Source organism: Pogoniulus pusillus, chromosome 24 (assembly GCF_015220805.1).
Source record: "Pogoniulus pusillus isolate bPogPus1 chromosome 24, bPogPus1.pri, whole genome shotgun sequence".
NCBI classification, from domain to species: domain Eukaryota; kingdom Metazoa; phylum Chordata; class Aves; order Piciformes; family Lybiidae; genus Pogoniulus; species Pogoniulus pusillus.
This window is the reverse complement of record NC_087287.1, coordinates 4,053,075-4,071,766: the sequence shown is the minus strand read 5'-3', so window position 1 is coordinate 4,071,766 and position 18,692 is coordinate 4,053,075. Positions and strand designations below refer to the sequence as shown.

General features: G+C 61.3%; 1 protein-coding gene across 3 annotated transcripts in view; it reads right to left on the bottom strand.

The window, feature by feature from the left end:
- Positions 1-162: 162 nt before the first annotated feature.
- Positions 163-18,692, bottom strand: part of LOC135185912 (USP6 N-terminal-like protein) — a 55,146-nt gene continuing 36,616 nt past the window's right edge. The window contains exons 8-16 of one of the 3 annotated variants that reach the window (XM_064163111.1): positions 15,353-15,460; positions 12,236-12,345; positions 10,886-10,934; positions 9,511-9,631; positions 8,330-8,424; positions 7,491-7,556; positions 6,058-6,157; positions 4,465-4,617; positions 163-2,904 (exon numbers count right to left, since the gene is read on the bottom strand). In XM_064163111.1, coding sequence (XP_064019181.1) covers positions 1,718-2,904; positions 4,465-4,617; positions 6,058-6,157; positions 7,491-7,556; positions 8,330-8,424; positions 9,511-9,631; positions 10,886-10,934; positions 12,236-12,345; positions 15,353-15,460 — 1,989 coding nt within the window. In that variant the 3' untranslated portion in view covers positions 163-1,717. The remainder of the gene's footprint in view (positions 2,905-4,464; positions 4,618-6,057; positions 6,158-7,490; positions 7,557-8,329; positions 8,425-9,510; positions 9,632-10,885; positions 10,935-12,235; positions 12,346-15,352; positions 15,461-18,692) is intronic. The other 2 variants (XM_064163112.1, XM_064163113.1) reach the window with 2 other exon arrangements.

The following is an 18,692-nucleotide window of genomic DNA, read 5'->3' as shown; positions in this document are numbered from 1 at the left end:
ACCCTTCCCTGGGTCCTTTGCCCTCAGCCTAGACCTCCTGGGCTGTTCTCTAGCCCCAGATGCAGAGCCTGGAAGGGAGGACTGGCCCATCAGCCCCCTCCCCCTCCTCCCAGAACTGATCCTCCCCAGGAAAAAGGAAAGAAAAAACCCAAGGAGAAGGAGGCAGCCATGAAAAAGTTGTTGGGGTTTTAAGTAACAATGCTGATGGATGAGGAGCCAGGAGGAAGCTTTCCAGGCTGTAAACAGCAGCAGCAACAGCAGCTACCAAAATGCAGATGGGCCCCAGCTGGTGCTCCCCACCCTGAGCTGCAGCTGCTCCCTGGTGCCCCTCACTCCAAGCTGGAGCTGCTCTCTGGTGCCCCTCACTCCAAGCTGGAGCTGCTCTCTGGTGCCACTCACTCCAAGCTGCAGCTGCTCCCTGGTGCCCCTCACTCCAAGCTGCAGCTGCTCCCTGGTGCCCCTCACTCCAAGCTGGAGCTGTTCCCTGGTGTCCCTCACTCCAAGCTGGAGCTGCTCTCTGGTGCCACTCACTCCAAGCTGGAGCTGTTCCCTGGTGCCCCTCACTCCAAGCTGCATCTGCTCCCTGGTGCCCCTCACTCCAAGCTGGAGCTGCTCCCTGGTGCCACTCACTCCAAGCTGGAGCTGCTTCCCAGCACAGCAGCTCAGGTGCCTCAAGAGGAGGCCTGCAGCAGCCCAGCCCCTGCCTGCCAAGCCAAGAGCTGCCCACCAGCCCTAAGGTGCTTCTGGGCAGCTCCTGAGGGCAGGAAGCTGCTGCCAGTCCTCACCCACTGCCCAGGCCGGGCACACAAACAGCTCCAACTGTTGCAGGGTTACCAAACATCCAAACTAACTGCAGCAAGGGTGTCCTCCATGGCCACCGTGGTGCCACCTGCCCAGCAGTCATGGTGCCACCTCCACAGCAGCCAGTGTCACCTGCCCAGCAGCCATGGTGCCACCTCCACAGCAGCCATAGTGCCTCCTGCCCAGCAGCCATGGTGCCACCTGGAGTCTATGTGTGGGGTTGGCACACAAGCTGAGGGTACTGCCATCCACCCAGAGATGGGCTGCTGCTACCCACCAGGTGCCCCCCACCCAGGCTAAAGCAAAGCCCTGCTAAATACCAATGTTGGCTGCCCATTGCTGGGCTGGCACTCAGGAGATGCCCCAGAGACTCACCAACTGGTCAACCTCCAGCCATCCCCATGGCACCACCCAGCGTGGCAGCAGGAGGTGGCTCCAGCCAGGCTCTGCTCTCTGGAGCCACCACCGTGGCCTTGCCCTGCCTCCAAGTGCTGCTGCCCACAGCCACAGGGCTGCCAGGGGAAGCTCTGTGGAGGCCTCTGGCAGCACCACCACAGGCTGCCTGCAGTGGGCACCTAAAGAAAGCATCTCACATCCCATGCCAGGCAGGGGCAAGGCGAAGCCATGCCACATCCTCACTAGCCCTGGCTGTCCCCTGAGGTGTGCCACGGCTGGGGGAGCTGTGAGGAAGCAGAGTGAGGCACTTGCCCAGCGTGTCCATGGCAAAGGGGCAGCCTCAGCTTGCTGATGCCCACCCTGGCACTGGTGGGCACTGCTGCAGCTCCTGGCTGGGGTGCTCGTACCGAAGCTGCTCTGCTGGCACCTCCACACAGCCCTGCTGAGTGGGGTCCTGCCCACGGTGGGAGGGTGCAGCTCCAGCACCCCCTGCCTCTGCCTCACCTGCCCCCTGCCCTCACTAGAAGGTGATCGACTTGGGTAGCTTGTCCAGGGCAGAGGAGGCTGGCAGGAAGCTGTTCTCTGAGTAGGACTTGGCAACCTGTGGTGGCAGCTTGGGCTTGGGGCTCAGAGGGGGCCGTGGGGCTCTCAGTGCATCGAAGGCTTGCTGGAGGCTTTTGGGGGCATCCAGTGCCAGGGCTGGTGGCAGGGAGGTGGCAGGCAGGGGTTGTCCAGTCTCTGGCAGAGGCAATGCCACCTGCTTTCTGCTTGAGAAGTCCTGCTCCGTGGCGTGGGCCAGGTGGAGGGGGGTGGTGGTTGTGATGAGGGCATAGGGGCTGCTCCCCTCCCTGGCAGGCGACTGTGCCCGCTGGTCAGGGTTGCCCTGGCCCAGCTCAACCACCTCTGGCTGGCAGCCTGCCAGGAGAGGCACGCTGCCCCCCAAGCCCTGTGGCAGCGGCGGGCTCTGCTGCAGGCTGCTCAGCTCCCCCGTGGATGCAGCTTTGGATGCCAAGTGCTGCCAGTCCCTTCTGCTGGGCACCACTGCCCGGCGCCGCGGCTGGCCCAGCGTCTCCTGCTGCAGGCAGCCTGGCAGAGGATGAGGACCCCCCTCGAGTACATCAAGGCCTTGCTCCTGGCAGAGGGGAGGGGCTGGCCATGTGGCTGGCAGGGCATCAGGGTTGGGCTGGCACTCAGCTGGCCCTGCAGCTGGCAGCTCCGCGGGGCAGGGGTCGGGAAGGCTTGAGGCGGTGCGAGGAGAGCAGTCCGAGAGGCCAGCCAGGCTGGGGGAGGGCACTGCTTGCTGCCCCAGCACGGCATGGCTGGCAGGAAGAGGTTGCTGCAGAGGCAGGGCTGTGGGCAGCAGGGGGTGATGTGCCTGTGTCTGGCCAGGCTTCAGCTGCCCATCCGCAGCAGGCTCCACTTGAGCCTCCTCTGCCAAGGTGCCCCTGGCAGGGGGATGCGGCTGGGTGGCTGCAGCTGTCGCTTCGGCTGCTTCGCTGTCCTGCGGGGGGGCAGTCCTTGCTGCTGCTGCTGCTGGCACTGCTGCTGCTGGCACTGCTGCTGCTGGTGCCCCAGGGCCTCTGTGCCCCAGGGGCTGCTCGCCCACCCGTCCGTTCTGCCCGTTGGCAGCCACGGTGCCCTTCGTGCCCACAGGGTTGAGGGAGAGCTCCAGGCCCAGCGGCTTCCGGGGGAACTCCTCCGGTTTGGCTGCAGGGGGAAGAGAGAAGCACCACAGCTGCTCTGGTTGGGCATCAAATCCAGCCATGCCCTACACACTGCTGCCACAGCCCCAGCTGATGCCAGCCAGCACCTCCAGAGCCTTCTCTGCTGGGTACTTTTCCAGCCACTCTGCCACCTCCAGCCCCCACTCAGCATGGAGCCTTCCTGGCACTGTTGTGAGCCCAATCCGTTGTGCCCCCAGCCCATTCACCCAACCTGGCTCATGGAGGTTCCCTCTGAGGACACTCCTGACCCCACCCCTAGCAGATCATCACTGCCACCCAGCTGGGCATCGGCTGCCAACTGGCTGAGGATGCCTCAGTTCCCTTGCCCAGGTCACTGCTGAAGAGGACTGGGACCAAACCAACTCCAAAGGTCATAGAATAGGTTAGGTTGGAAGGGACCTCAAAGCTCAGCCAGTGCCAATCCCCCTGCCATGGTTAGGGACACCTCTCACCAGCACAGGTTGCTCCAGGGCCTCATCCAGCCTGATCCTGAACACCTCCAGGGAGGCTGTGCTCCACAACCTCCCTGGGCAACCTGTGCCAGTGTCTACCCACCCTCAACCTGTGCAGTGTCTCCTCACCCTCAACCTGTGCCAGTGTCTCACCATCCTCTTCCTAACATCCAGTTTCAATCTCTCCTCTGCCAGTCTAAACCCATCACAAGCCCTCTGTTACAGCCACTCCACCACCTCCCTGGGCAGCCCATTCCAATGCCAATCACTCTCTCTGCCAGGAACTTCCTAACAACATCCAGCCTAGACCTGCCCTGGCACAACTTCAGGCTGTGTCCCCTTGTTCTGCTGCTGGCTGCCTGGCAGCAGAGCCCAACCCCACCTGGCTACAGCCTCCCTGCAGGCAGCTGCAGGCAGCAATGAGCTCTGCCCTGAGCCTCCTCTGCTGCAGGCTGCACCCCCCCAGCTCCCTCAGCCTCTCCTCACAGGGCTCTGCTCCAGGCCCCTCACAGCTTTGGCGCCCTCCTGTGGACACGCTCCGGTATCGCAACATCGCACTTGAATGGAGGAGCCCAGAACTGGACACAGCACTCCAGGGGTGGCCTGAGCAGTGCTGAGCACAGGGGCACAAGAACCTCCCTTGTCCTGCTGCCCACACTGCTCCTGAGCCAGCCCAGGATGCCATTGGCTCTGCTGCCCACCTGGGCACTGCTGCCTCCTCTGCAGCTCCTCTCTGCCAGCACCCCCAGCTCCCTCTCTGCCTGGCTGCTCTCAGCCACTCTGGCCCCAGCCTGCAGTGCTGCTTGGGGTTGTTGTGGCCAAAGTGCAGAACTCTGCACTTGGCCTTGTTCAGTCTCCTCCCATTGGCCTCTGCCTACCCATCCAGCCTGGCCAGGTCCCTCTGCAGGGCTCTGCTACCCTCCAACAACTCCACAGCTGCTCCTAGCTTGGTGTCTTCTGCAAACTCACTGCTGCTGGACTCAATCCCCTGCTCCAGATCATCACTAAAGACACTGAACAGGATTGGGCCTCCTCGGGCACTTCACCGTGCCAGAGGGCATGCCCTGGGTGGCAGCCACCCCTCTACCCACCTGGTGGGGGCAGGTCAAACTTCATCTTGCGTAGCTCGGTCATGGAGAGCTGCAGCTGCTCGATGACTGCATCGTCCTCGTAGTGCAGGGAGGCGGCGGTGTGCTCCTGCAGGAACTCCCGCAGCTCCTCCAGCGGCATCTTCAGCAGGCGCTCTGCGGGCAGCAGGCAAAGCCCTGGCGTGGCTCGGGCTGGGAGGGAGCTCCGACATCACCCAGCCCCCCCTGCCGCGGGCACGGACACCTCCCACCACAGCAGGCTGCTCAAGGGCTCTCTGATCTGGCAGCTCTGAGCCCTTCTGCTTCTCCCCCTGCCAGCAACCTGAGGTGGTGCAGTGGCAGCTGAGCGATGCCAGCAGGACCTGTGCTGGGCAGGATGCAGCTCTCAGCCCTTCTGCTTCTTCCCTTCCCAGCAACTTGAAGATCTGAGTCCTGTTTCTCACCCCCAGCAACCTCAGGACCTGTGCTGGGCAGGATGCAGCTCTGAGCCCTTCTGCTTCTCCCCTTCCCAGCAACTTGAAGCTCTGAGTCCTTCTGTTTCTCACCCCCAGCAACCTCAGGACCTGTGCTGGGCAGGATGCAGCTCTGAGCCCTTCTGCTTCTCCCCCTGTCAGCAAGCTGAGGTGGTGCAGTGGCAGCTGAGTGATGCCAGCAGGACCTGTGCTGGGCAGGATGCAGCTCTGAGCCTGTTTCTCCCCTCCCCAGCAACCTGAAGCTCTGAGCCCTTCTGCTTCTCCCCCTGCCAGCAAGCTGAGGTGGTGCAGTGGCAGCTGAGCGATGCCAGCAGGACCAGTGCTGGGCAGGATGCAACTGTTGGGCTCTGGCTGCAGGTTCTCAGCAACGCCTCTAGGAGGAGGGAAAGCTCCACGAGATAGACCCCAGGCGGCACTGAACAGCCACTGCCAGAGGCCAGCGAGCAGCTTAGGGGTGGAGACCTGCACGACGCGGGGCAAGGAGAGCTGAGTCGTGCCAGGGGTGCAGGCAAGGGAAGCTAAGCTGTGCCAGGGATGAAGGCAAGGGAAGCTGAGCCGTGCCAGGGCTGCAGGCAAGGGAAGCTGAGCCGTGCCAGGGATGCAGGCAAGGATGAGATGCAGGCAGGAATGGGATGAAGGCAGGGATAGGATACAGGCAGAGATGGGATACAGGCAGGAATATTAAACCATGCCAGGGCTGCAGGCAGGGAAAGCTGAGCCATGCCAGGGCTGCAGGCAAGGAATGGGATGAGGACTCCACCACTGCCCTGCACCAGGCCTTGACAAGTGCCCAGGTGAAGAAATGTTGCCCTGCACTCGAGGCCATCTCCTCTCTCCCTGTTCTTGAGGGAGAAGAATCCAACCCCCACCCTGCTCCAACCCCCTTGCAGGGAGTTGTAGACCAGTGAGGTCTCTTCTGCTCCTTCTCCAGCCCTCAGGAACGTGGTGGAGTGCCCAAAGCTGGGGCAGGCTGAAGCTGCAGCTGGGCAAAAGTTGCCCAACCTCCACTCTTGGGACTCAATGACTCTGGAGGGCATTTCCAGCCTGGTCAGCTGCGACTGTAAGAGGTTTTGGGGCCAGCAGAAGGCTGGCACTGGGTGGGCAGTGCCCTTCAGGAGCTTACTTTTGTGCAGTTTGAGGATGGTGTAGGCCATGGCAGTCAGGACCCTCTCTCCTTCCAGGATGTAGATGTCCCACAGGCGCAGGGTGAGGGTGAAGGGAGTCTGTGCCAAACACAAACAGCTGGTGAGCAGGGGGCAGGGGATGCCAGCACAGCACAGCAGTGCCAGGCAGAGGCTGAGCAGGACTCTTCCCCTAACACCTTCATTTGATCTTCCATGGTACTGACTTAATTCTACCACCTCTGGGTACCCAAGAGACTGCCCAGAACCTGTCTGTGAAGGCAGAAAGGAGTAAACTTCCCAGCCAGGCACACGGATTGCTTGAGCCTGGAGGGAGCAGCATCACCTTTCAGCTTGTGAGGACACAAAGCCACTCCTGGATCCATGCACACTGCTCCCAGAGCTGGAGGGGCTGTGCAGGAAAGGGGAGGGGGGGGTGAAGGTCCAAAAGGGCTTCACTGAGCACTACAAAACACCTCCTGTGGTGGCTGGGATCATAGATTCATAGGGGGAGTGGGCTTAGAAAGGGTCCTGGAAGGATCTTAAAAGGGTCTGGTTAGAAAGAGTCATCCAGTTCCAACCTCTCAGCCATGGGCACCTCACACCAGCACAGGCTGCTCAAGGGCCTCATCCAGCCTGGTCCTGAACACCTCCAGGGAGGTTGTGGAGTACAGAATGGGATCTTTCCTCTCCAGTGCCCATCCCTGCTTTGCTCTCCAGTGCTCATCTCTGCTTTGCTCTCCAGTGCCCATCCCTGCTTTGCTTTGCTCTCCAGTGCCCATCCCTGCTTTGCTCTCCAGTGCCCATCCCTGCTTTGCTTTGCTCTCCAGTGCCCATCCCTGCTTTGCTTTGCTCTCCAATGCCCATCCCTGCTTTGCTTTGCTCTCCAGTGCCCATCTCTGCTTTGCTCTCCAGTGCCCATCCCTGCTTTGCTTTGCTCTCCAGTGCCCATCCCTGCTTTGCTCTCCAGTGCCCATCCCTGCTTTGCTTTGCTCTCCAGTGCCCATCCCTGCTTTGCTTTGCTCTCCAATGCCCATCCCTGCTTTGCTTTGCTCTCCAGTGCCCATCTCTGCTTTGCTGTGCCTCCAGTGCCCACTCCTGCAGCTGCTGCAGTGCTGTTTGCCCAGGTCTGTGCCTCCAGCTATTTTCCAGAGCCAGAGGGAGTTGAGTAGCCTTTGCAGCAGTGCCAGTGGGCAGGAGGAAGATCTCTGCTGGCTTGGAAGCTGCCCCTGCTGCCACCCAGCCACCTCTCAGCAGCTGCCTGCAGTGAGGCAGCAGGACCTGGTCGCTGCTACCTTTAGCTCCTCCCTTCTCCACTTCCCTGCTTTCTGAGCACAGGCAGCAGGGTTCCACCTCCTGCAGACTTGTGCAAAGGGGCCAAGCAAGCAGAGGGAGCACGACCCAGAGCAGCAAAGGAGGCAGAGGGCAGCCTCACCCGGTCGATGAAGCACTGCAGGAACCACTTGGTGGTGTAAATCCCTGTGGTCATCTGCTCCTTGTCCTAGGAGAGGAGAGAGAGAGGCTCAGCTTCTGCCAGGGGCTGCCCTCGGTGGGGGCAGCTCACAGGGGTGCTGGGGAGGGAGGGAGGTTGTTGGGGGACAGGGCTGGGAGGTGAGTGGGGTGGGTGGGTACATGGTTGGTTAGGTGGGTTTAGGTTGGCTAGTTGGTTAGTTAGGTGGGTGAGTGGTTGGGAGGTTGTCTGGGTAGGTGGGTGTGAGGTTGGGTGGGTGGGTGGTTGGTTGGTTAGGTGGGTGTGTGGTTAGTTGGTTAGGTGGGTGGGAGGTTGGCTGTTTGGTTAGGTGGGTGGGAGGTTGTTTGGCTGGGTAGGTGGGTGGGAGGTCGGGTGGGTGGGTGGTTGGTTAGGTGGGTGAGTGGTTGGTTGGTTAGGTGGATGGGCAGTTGGTTGGGTAAGTGGGTGGGTAGTTGGGTGAGTGGTTGGCTAGGTGGATAGGTGGTTAGTTGGGTGGGAGGTTGGTTAGCTGGGTGGGAGGTCGGTTAGTTAGGTGGGTGGGAGGTTGGTTGGTTGGGAGGTTGGTTGGTTAGCTGGGTGGGAGGTTGGTTAGTTGGTTAGCTGGGTGGGAGGTTGGTTGGTTGGGAGGTTGGTTGGTTAGCTGGGTGGGAGGTTGGTTAGTTGGTTGGGTGGGTGGGTGGGTGGCCCCTGTGGCTGGAGCAGTCCCCCATGGTCAGGCAGACACTCAGCGGTACATCTGCCTGGCAGAGCCTCCCCCTGGCTGCTGTGGCAGGAGAAGGTGAGGGCAGCATGGGCAGAGGTACCAGGTGCTTCTTCAGCTTGGGAAACAGCTTGCTGAGGATCTGCTCGTGATGGGCCTGGAACCTCTGCAGCTTTGGGAACCCAGGGATGAAAAAACCTGGGTGAGAAAAGAGGAGAGAGACAAAACCCAATCCATCAGCAGATGCCCAGGGTAAGCCTGGCTTCCTGGGCACTCCTGCCCTGCCTTGCCCACTGATGCTGACTGGACCACTCAGCTCCCTCCTCTGGCACCCCTCCCAGCACCCACCCTTCACCCCAGCCCCTCAGCACTGTCTCTAGCTGGTCCAGAGAGCACAACCTCTGCCTTGCCCACCACCACCTGCCTGCCAGGGCTCAGAGACAAGCTGCAGGTGTTGGCAGAGCACAAGCACCAAGCCACAGGACTGCCTGTGGACCTCTCCAGCCAGAAGGTTTGGTCCTCTGCTCACATATCAATCCTCTGAGCATCAGGTTCTGCTGCCCAGGGGGGCCCAGGAGGCTCTTTGGTGTGCCTGAGGTGCCTGTGCTGTGGAATTCCACCACCATGAACAGCCAGGGGCAGGCAGCTTGTGGCATGCCCAGAGCAGAGCATTCCAGGATGCTCTTGGACCTGCTTCTGGGACAGTCCTGAAATGCCTGGCACCAGGAGTTCATGGATTATGCCAGGGCTGCTCCAGAGGGAAGGCAGCAGCTCTCTGGAGGTGACAGCACTGAAGCTCAGGGCTGGCAAACTACATTTCCCTGGGGTGGGCTCTGGCTGGCCCCAGGAGCTCCACAGTCAGGTTGTGTTGGCTGTAATCACTCACAGACTGCATCTGCTTGGAAGGGACCCTCCAAGGGCATCCTGCCCAACCCCCCTGCAGGCAGCAGGGACCCCTCCAGCCAGAGCAGGCTGCACAGGCACACAGCAAGGCTCAGCTCCAATGGCTCCAGGGATGAGGCCTCAAGCACAGCCCTGGGCAGCCTGGGCCAGCCTCTGCCCACCCTCACTCTGCACAGCTTCCTCCTCAGCTCCATCCTAACTCTGCCCTGCTCCACTTCCAAACCACTGCCCTCAGCCTGTCCCCACAGCCCCTTCTGAGCAGTCCCTCCCCAGCCTGCCTGCAGCTCCTCCCCAACAACTGTGTGAGGAGAAGCAATGCAGCAATGCCCAAGCTGCAGAGCCTCCCCTGGCACCCGCAGTGCCCAGCCCAGCCTGCCCTACCGTGCATGGCATGGCGCTGGTTGGTCAGCAGCTGGGCCAGGGCCCAGAAGGCATCCTCCTCGTTCAGGTACATCAGCAGGATGGCAGCAATCTGGCTCATCCCTTGGCAGTAGCTCACCTCCTGCAAGAGCCAAGAGGGACACAGCTGCTGGCACACCACTGGGACAGGCTGGGCAGGCTGCCCAGGCAGTCCTCTACTCCTGCCAGAGCTGTGCCATCCCCAGGGTTGGATGCCAGTGTCTCATCATCCTCTTCCTAACATCCACTCTCAATCTCCCCTCTGCCACTTCAAACCCATTCCTCCTCCTCCTCCTCTCATCACCAGACCTTCTCAATAGTCCCTCCCCAGCCCTCCTGCAGCCCCCTTCACATCCTGCAAGGCCACTCCAAGGTCTCCTCCAAGCCTTCTCTTCTCCAGGCTGCACAGCCCCAACTCTCTCAGCCTGTGCTCACAGCAGAGCTGCTGCAGCCCTCTCAGCATCTTGGTGGCCTCCTCTGCACTGGCTCCAACACTTCCACGTCCTGCTTGCAGAGCCCAACCCCAGCTGACTGCAGCCTCCTCTCAGGGAGCTGCAGAGAGCAATGAGCTCTGCCCTCAGCCTCCTCTCCTCCACACTGCACACCCCCAGCTCCCTCAGCTGCTCCTCCCCAGCCCTCTTCTCCAGGCCCTTCCCCACCTTTGCTGCCCTTCTCTGGACCTGCTCCAGCCTCTCAGTGTCCTTCTGGGAGTAAGGAGCCCCAAAACTGCCCCCAGCACTCAAGCTGTGGCCTCAGCAGTGCCCAGCACAGAGGCACCATCCCTGCCCTGCTGCTGCTGGCCACACCATTGCTGATCCAGGCCAGGCTGTTGGTGCCCTTCTTGCCCACCTGGGCACACCCTGGCTCATCTCCAGCTGCTGTCACCCAGCACCCCCAGGTTCTGTCCTGCTGGGCACTTTCCAGCCACTCTGCCCCCAGCCTGGAGCCTTCCTGGGGTTGTTGTGAGCCAAGGTCAGGACCCAGCCCTTGGCCTCTCTGAACCTCATCCCCAGCTTGGTTTCTCTTCTCTAGACATGCTCCAGCACCTTGCTGGACCTTCAGCCAGGAGGCTGCTGTGGCTGGCCAGCCAGAGGGCAATCCCCTGCTCTTTGCTGACAGTTGCTCACCTGCCAGATGTCATTTCCCAGGTGACAAAATGCAGAGGGGATGGAAACAACTGCACAGCCTTCTGTGTTGGGACAGCAGGGGTGGAAGTGCCACTAAGTGTTTGTGGCAGGGATCACACAAAGACCCAGCCAGGGACAGGTGGAACCAGGCAGAAAGGGCTGGGGAAGCCTCTTTTTGGTCTGTGTTGTTGTGTCTGTGCCTAAGGCAGAGGGCAGGACTCACTACTCACAGTGTTGTAGATGGAGTAGGCTGTCAGGACATGGAAGAGGGCCTGCTGCCTGTGGAGAAAAGGAGGGCATTGGCCAGCTGAGCGTGGGCTACACACCTCTGAGTGCCCACCAAAGCCTTCAGCAAGCAGCAGGGCTCACAGCCACAGAGCTCCTGCAAGGGCAAGGGGGAGAGGAGCTCCATGGTGCCAGCTCCTGTCTGCACCACACTGAGCTCCACACAGCTGCTCCTCAGCTTTGGAGCAGGGGCAAGGTGAGAGGAGAGGGAGGGTTGGTGGACTTGAGACCACCAAGTGTGACCACCCCAAGCAAGGGGGCTGGAGACCACCTGGGTTCAGCTATCTGAAAGCCACCTGGCCTAGGGATCTGGAGGCCATCCTGTCCCAGCTGTCTGAAGCCCACCTGGCATAGGGTGTGGAGCCCCCCTCAGCAGCAGTGCCCCCTGGCAGCAGTCCCCAGGCAGCACCAACCCACTCCCTCACCCCGCAGCACCCCCCTCAGCACCCCTCTAACAGCCCCCTGGCAGCAGCCCCCACTCAGCAGCACCTCCCAGACAGCTGCCTTTTAGGAAGCTTGCCCTCAGGAATCACCCCCCTGGCAGCATCTCCCAGGCAGTACCCCCCCTCCAGCACCCACCCTGGCAGCAGACCACTGGCAGCACCCTCCCAGCACCCCCACCTGGCAGCAGTCCCCCCCCAGCTCTCCCTGGCAGCATCTCCCAGGCAGCTGCCCACAAGCAGCATCCCCCCAGGCAGAACTTTGGCAGCATTCCCCCCTCAACACCCCACTGGCAGCATCTCCCTGCCAGCATCCCCCTGGCAGCATCCCTCCTTGGTAGCATTCACCCCTCAGCACCCCACTGGCAGCATCTCCCTGGCAGCACCTCCCCCCAGCAGCCTCCCTGGCAGCATCCTCCCTGGCAGCATTCCCCCTTCAGCACCCCACTGGCAGCATCTCCCTGGCAGCACCCCCCTGGCAGCATCCCCCCCTGGCAGCATTCACCCCTCAGTACCCCACTGGCAGCATCTCCCTGGCAGCACCTCCCCCCAGCATCCTCCCTGGCATCCTCCTCCCTGGCAGCATTCACCCCTCAGCACCCCACTGGCAGCACACCCCTGGCAGCATCCTCCCTGGCAGCATCACACCCCTGACAGCATCACCCCCCTGGCAGCATCCCCCCTGGCAACATCACCCCCCTGGCAACATCACCCCCCTGGCAACATCACCCCCCTGGCAACATCACCCCCCTGGAAGCACCCTCCCGACAGCCTCCCTGGCAGCATCCCCCGCTGGCAGCACCCTCCTGGCACTCCCCTGGCAGCATCCCCCTGGCAGCACCCCCTGGCACTGACTTGAGGCCGTAGCGCTCCCGGAACATGATGTGGTTGCGGAAGGTTCGGTTCACGTCCAGGTCGATCTGCTTGATCTCGGAGGAGAAGCTCTTGGCCTGCTCCTTCATTTGCTGGGGGGGCAGAGGGGCAGGCAAGGGGCACTCAGGCACCAGCCGCAGAGGCTGGCAGCAGCTGCCCGCAGGGCACGGCAGCCCCGCGGGGAAGGAGCCCAGCGGCTGCCCGCCCTGCCCCCAGCCGCGGCTGCCCGTCTGAGGCTGGCACAGTTGGCTTCCACTCCGGCTTCTGCTGAGCTCTCTCTGGGAGCCACTCTGGCTGCAGGGAGGTGTGGAGACCTCAGCTGGCACACACAGGATGCCAGGGGCTGGAAGGGACCTCGAAAGCTCATCCAGCCCAGACTCCAGGTGGGGTCTCGGGAGAGCAGAGATCATAGACTCATAGAACCAGGCAGGTTGGCAGAGAGCTCCAAGCTCAGCCAGCCCAACCTAGCACCCAGCCCTGCCCAACCAACCAGACCATGGCACTAAGTGCCCCAGCCAGGCTTGGCTGCAACACCTCCAGCCACAGCCACTCCACCACCTCCCTGGGCAGCCCATTCCAATGCCAATCACTCTCTCTGCCAGCAACTTCCTAACAACATCCAGCCTAGACCTGCCCTGGCACAGCTTCAGGCTGTGTCCCCTTCTGCTGCTGCTGGCTGCCTGGCAGCAGAGCCCAACCCCACCTGGCTACAGCCTCCCTGCAGGCAGCTGCAGGCAGCAATGAGCTCTGCCCTGAGCCTCCTCTGCTGCAGGCTGCACCCCCCCAGCTCCCTCAGCCTCTCCTCACAGGGCTCTACTCCAGGCCCCTCCCCAGCCTTGCTGCCCTTCTCCAAACACCTTCCAGCACCTCAGCATCTCTCTTGAATTGAGCAGCCCAGACCTGGACACAGCACTCCAGGGGTGGCACCCAGCAAAGACCCATGGCATCACTGCAGAGGCTACCCAGAGCTGGGGTGCAAGGTATGGAGTGTGGCTGGCAAAGAGGCTCCTCCACCAGCAACTGCCCTACAGAGCAAGCAGTGGGTGAAAGCAAAGACCAAGCCCCTGGCATGTGTGCCTGGTGCCACCCTCAAAAGCCTAGGCAGGTGCAATTGCCAGGCTCTTCTGCCATGGCTCATGCCCCAAGGAGAAATGGGGTGGCCTTGGGCTGGAGCTGAGGTTAGGACCCTTCTGGAAAGCTGAACCCACTTCATGCAGGAGCTGCACTGAGGCTCTTCTGGAGGCCATTAGGGGGCAGTTAATTACTGGCAGCAGCTGGCACCAGAGAGGAGGCAGCTTAAGGAGAGCTTGCAGGGGGTTTGCAGGCAGCAAAGCCTCTTAGCCCCAAAGCTGCTGTTTACTGCAGACCCCTCTGGAGCACAGACCAAGCTCCTGGAGACTTTCCTTTGCTTGCATTGCTCCCAGCACCCTGCTCTGAGAGAAGGAAGCAGCACAGCAAGGATCTGCCTGCTGGGACTGCTTCTTGCCTCTGCTGATTGCCTGAGCCCCTGGCAGCTCGCTGGGAACAGCTTCACTTGAGTGAGGATGAGGAGGGTTAGCATCATCCTGCTTAGCAGGCAGGGATTACAGAAGCTCCTGTTGGCAGCAGCACTCCACCTCCTGCCTCCACACCCAGAACTGCCTCCACAGTGGCACAGCCTGGGCTGCAGCCAAAGCAGCATGGGCAGAGCTGGAGAGGGGATCCTGCCCCTCTGCTCTGACCTCACCTGCAGGGCTGGGGCCAGCTGTGGGACCCCAACACGAGTGGGACATAGACCTGATGGAGAGGGTCCAGAGGAGGCCACAAAGAGGATTCAAGGGACGAAGAAGCTCTGCTGTGGGGCCAGGCTGGCAGAGTTGGGGCTGTGCAGCCTGGAGAAGAGAAGGCTGCAGGCAGAGCTCAGTACCTGAAGGGGCTCCAGGAGAGCTGGGGAGGGACTTTGGAGATGGGCTGGGAGTGCCAGGATGAGGGACAATGGCTGTGAGCTGGGAGAGGGGAGAGGGAGAGTGGAGAGGAGGAAGAGCTTGTTGGCAGTGAGGGTGGGGAGAGACTGGCACAGGCTGCCCAAGGAGGTGGTGCTGCCCCATGCCTGGAGTCATCCAGAGTCAAACTTGATGTGGCCTTGAGCAAACTGATTTAGTTGCAGATGTCCTGGCAAGGTGGGGGGGGGGAGGGAGGATTTGGACAAGATAATCTTTAAAGGTCCCTTCCAAACCTGTGCATTCTGTGATTCCATGACTGTGACAGCCTGACCCTCACCTCACTCAAAGCCCCCAGCCCACTCCACACCTGGAGCAGGCTCCAAGCCCCAGATCCACACATAGAGCAGGCTCAAAGCCCCAGATCCACACCTGGAGAAGGCTCAAAGCCCCCAGCCCACTCCACACAGGGAGAAGGCTCCAAGCCCCCAGCCCACTCCACACCTGGAGAAGGCTCAAAGCCCCAGATCCACACCTGGAGAAGGCTCAAAGCCCCAGATCCACACCTGGATCAGGCTCAAAGCCCCAGATCCACACCTGGAGAAGGCTCCAAGCCCCCAGCCCACTCCACACCTGGAGAAGGCTCCAAGCCCCCAGCCCACTCCACACCTGGAGAAGGCTCAAAGCCCCAGATCCACACCTGGAGAAGGCTCCAAGCCCCCAGCCCACTCCACACAGGGAGAAGGCTCCAAGCCCCCAGCCCACTCCACACCTGGAGAAGGCTCCAAGCCCCCAGCCCACTCCACACAGGAAGAAGGCTCCAAGCCCCCAGCCCACTCCACACCTGGAGAAGGCTCCAAGCCCCCAGCCCACTCCACACCTGGAGAAGGCTCCAAGCCCAGGGCAGACATGGAGAAGGAGCTGATGCTCTTCCCCTTTTAAGTCCTCACTAATGTTGAGCCCTTTTCCTTCTCAGCAGCCCCTGGCCAGGGCCAGCTCCCCTCCCAGCCCACGTCACAGGGGAGGATGCCAAGGCTGAGTGTTCCTCACCGTCAGGGCCCTGCCACTGCCCTCCCGCCTGTGCAGGGGGAGATGCCTGCATCACCACCGGCCCAGCCCACCCCAGCAGCCTGCCCACCCCCCTGCTGCTGCTGCCTCCCCTGCCACGAGGAGTCCCTACCTCGTATTTGCCTTCGTTCTCCTTCTTCATCCTCTCCACGTCCAGCAGCAGTGCCCAGACCTGGCCTCGCACCTGCAGCGGGAGCCCTTTGTAGACGCGGCGGCACATCTGCGGGCAAGGGCACAGTGCCAGCTGCTGCTGCTGCTGCCACCGGGGTGCTGCTGCCGCCTGCCAGCTCAGCACACAGCCCGGCACACCTCCTCCAGCCTGATGGAGCCCAGGCAGAGAATCACAGAACCAAGCAGGCTGGCAGAGAGCTCCAAGCTCAGCCAGCCCAACCTAGCACCCAGCCCTGCCCAACCAACCAGACCATGGCACTAAGTGCCCCAGCCAGGCTTGGCTGCAACACCTCCAGCCACGGCCACTCCACCACCTCCCTGGGCAGCCCATTCCAATGCCAATCACTCTCTCTGACAACAACTTCCTAACAACATTCAGCCTAGACCTGCCCTGGCACAGCTTCAGGCTGTGTCCCCTTCTTCTGCTGCTGGCTGCCTGGCAGCAGAGCCCAACCTCACCTGGCTACAGCCTCCCTGCAGGCAGCTGCAGGCAGCAATGAGCTCTGCCCTGAGCCTCCTCTGCTGCAGGCTGCACCCCCCCAGCTCCCTCAGCCTCTCCTCATAGGGCTGTGCTCTTCAGCAGCCCAGAACTGGACACAGCACTCCAAGGGTGGCCTGAGCAGTGCTGAGCACAGGGGCACAAGAACCTCCCTTGTCCTGCTGCCCACACTGCTCCTGAGCCAGCCCAGGATGCCATTGGCTCTGCTGCCCACCTGGGCATACTGCTGCCTCCTCTGCAGCTCCTCTAAACCAGTCCATCTCTGCCTGGCTGCTCTCAGCCACTCTGGCCCCAGCCTGTAGTGCTGCTTGGGGTTGTTGTGGCCAAAGTGCAGAACCCTGCAGGGACACCTCCAGCTAGAGCAGGCTGCACAGGGACACAGCAAGGCTGAGCTTGGCTGGCTCCAAGGATGGGGCCTCAATAGGGCTGGCTGCTAGGTTGGACTGGATGATCTTGGAGGTCCAACCTGGTTGCTTCTATGATTGAATCACAGCCCTGGGCAGCCTGTGCCAGGCTCTCCCTACCCTCACTCCTGCACAACTTCCTCCTGAGGCCCAACCTAAGTCAAAATCACTGCTTGGCACTGCCAGAGCTGCACTGCTGTGCAGCAGGGAGGGAATCCCACCTGCCTCTCATGAGCTCCTCCAGGTGAGGGCAGCTACGGAGCATGCCGAGATGGCACCGAGTTGAAACACCCAGCCCAGGACCTGCCTCCTCCCACTGCCTGCAGGTGGATCAAACCCCAGAGCTGTGAGCTAAGCAGAAGGAAAGCAGGCAGGAAACTTGGAGGCAATTAGGGAAGCTCTCACTCAGAGCAGCAGAGCCACAGGGAAGGCAGCAGGAGATGGCAACTCCTGCTCCATGGGAGAAGACAAAACAAGCCTCAAAGGCACCACCTCCTGCCTCTTACAAACGGTTTGGTCCTTAGAGATGGCTAGAGAAGGTCCCAAACAGGCTGCCAGGCAGCCCAAGGCACAGCAGGCACAATGGCCACCGTGCCAGGCACAGATGGAGGAGCTGCTGGGCACGAGTGGTGTGCAGAAAGGTAAAGACTGAACCCACTGTGCTTAAAACCTGCTCCAGGACATGCCACAGGATCACCTTCCCTCTCCATCTTCCCTCCCTCCCATCTTTCTTTCCCAGCACAGAGGCCATGGTCATAGGCTCATGGAATGGTGAGGGCTGGAAGGGACCTCTGGACACCACCCAGCCCAGCCCCCTGCCAAAGCAGGGCACCCACAGCAGCTTGCCCAGCAGCACAGTGCCCAGGGGGGTTGGAAGCTCTCCACACAAGCAGACTCCACAACCTCTCTGGGCAGCCTGCTCCAGGCCTCCAGCAGCCTCACACCAAACTACTTTCTCCTGCTGCTCACAGGGAAACTCCTGGGTGCCACTTTGTGCCCAGTGCCCCTTGAGCTGTCCCTGGGCACCACTGAGCAGAGGCTGGCCCCAGAACCTTGCCCCCCACAGCTCCTTTAGCTGTTGCTGAGCATTGCTCAGCTGCCCTCTGGGGCTGCTCTTCTGCAGGCTCTCAGCCCCAGGGCTCTCAGCCTTTGCTCCTCCCAGAGCTGCTCCAGGCCCCTCAGCATCCTCACAGCCTCCCTTCAACGCTCTCTGATGTTTCCCTGTCTCTCACTGAGGCCTCCCCTGGGCTCTCTCCAGCAGTTCCCTGTCCCTCCTGACCCGAGGAGCCCAGAACTGGACCCAGTGCTCCAGCTGTGGCCTCAGCAGGGCAGAGCAGAGGGGCAGGAGAAGCTGCCTTGCCCTGCTGCCCACACTCTTCTTCATGTCCCTCAGGAGCCCATTGGCCTCTTGGGTACAAGGGCAGATTGCTGCACTCTCCCTCAGGCTCTGCCAGGCATGATTTTGGGCACAGCCAGCCCAGCCTTTAGGCACATCCACGTCCTTCAAATGTCACCTCTGGTCCTTCAAATGCCAGCTCTGAGCAGCATCCAGCCTTGGCAGCGGGAACCTCTCAGCAGCTGCCCATGCTCATGACACCAGGGTGTGGGGCTGAACACCCAAGTCCTTCAAATGCCACTTCTGGTCCATCAAATGCCACCTCTGGTCCTTCAAATGTCACCTCTGGTCCTTCAAATGTCACCTCTGGTCCATCAAATGCCACCTCTGGTCCTTCAATGCCACCTCTGGTCCTTCAAATGTCACCTCTGGTCTTTCAAATGCCACTTGTGATCCTTCAGTGCCAGCTCTGCTCCTTCAAATGCCATCTCTGGTTCTTCAAATGTCTTCTCTGGTCCCTCAATGCCAGCTTTGGTCCTTCAGTGCCACCTCTGGTCCCTCAAAGGCAACCTCTGGTCCTTCAATGCCACTTCTGACCCTTCAGTGCCAGCTTTGGTCCTTTGAACGCCAGCTCGGGTCCTTGAAATGCCTCCACTGGTCCTTCAATGCCACCTCTGGTCCTTCAAACACCACCTCTGGTCCCTCAATGCCAGCTTTGGTCCTTCAAATGCCACCTGTTGTCCTTCAGTGCCAGCTCTGGTCCTTCAAACACCACTTCTGATCATTCAAATGCCACCTCTGCTCCTTCAGTACCAGCTTGGAGCAGCACTCAGCCTTGGCAGGGATGTGCCAGCAGCTGCCCATGCCCCTGACACGAGGCTGTGGCACAGCACACCCAGATGAAGGACCCAACCTGGCTTTATTCAATGATTTTCAGCACTCTCCTGCCTCTGGAGGCCTCTCTCAGGGTCCTGCCCTGCCCTGCTGCTCTGCAGCACAGCCCTTCCTGCCAGCACTGGCACGGGGTCAAGCTGGGCACCAC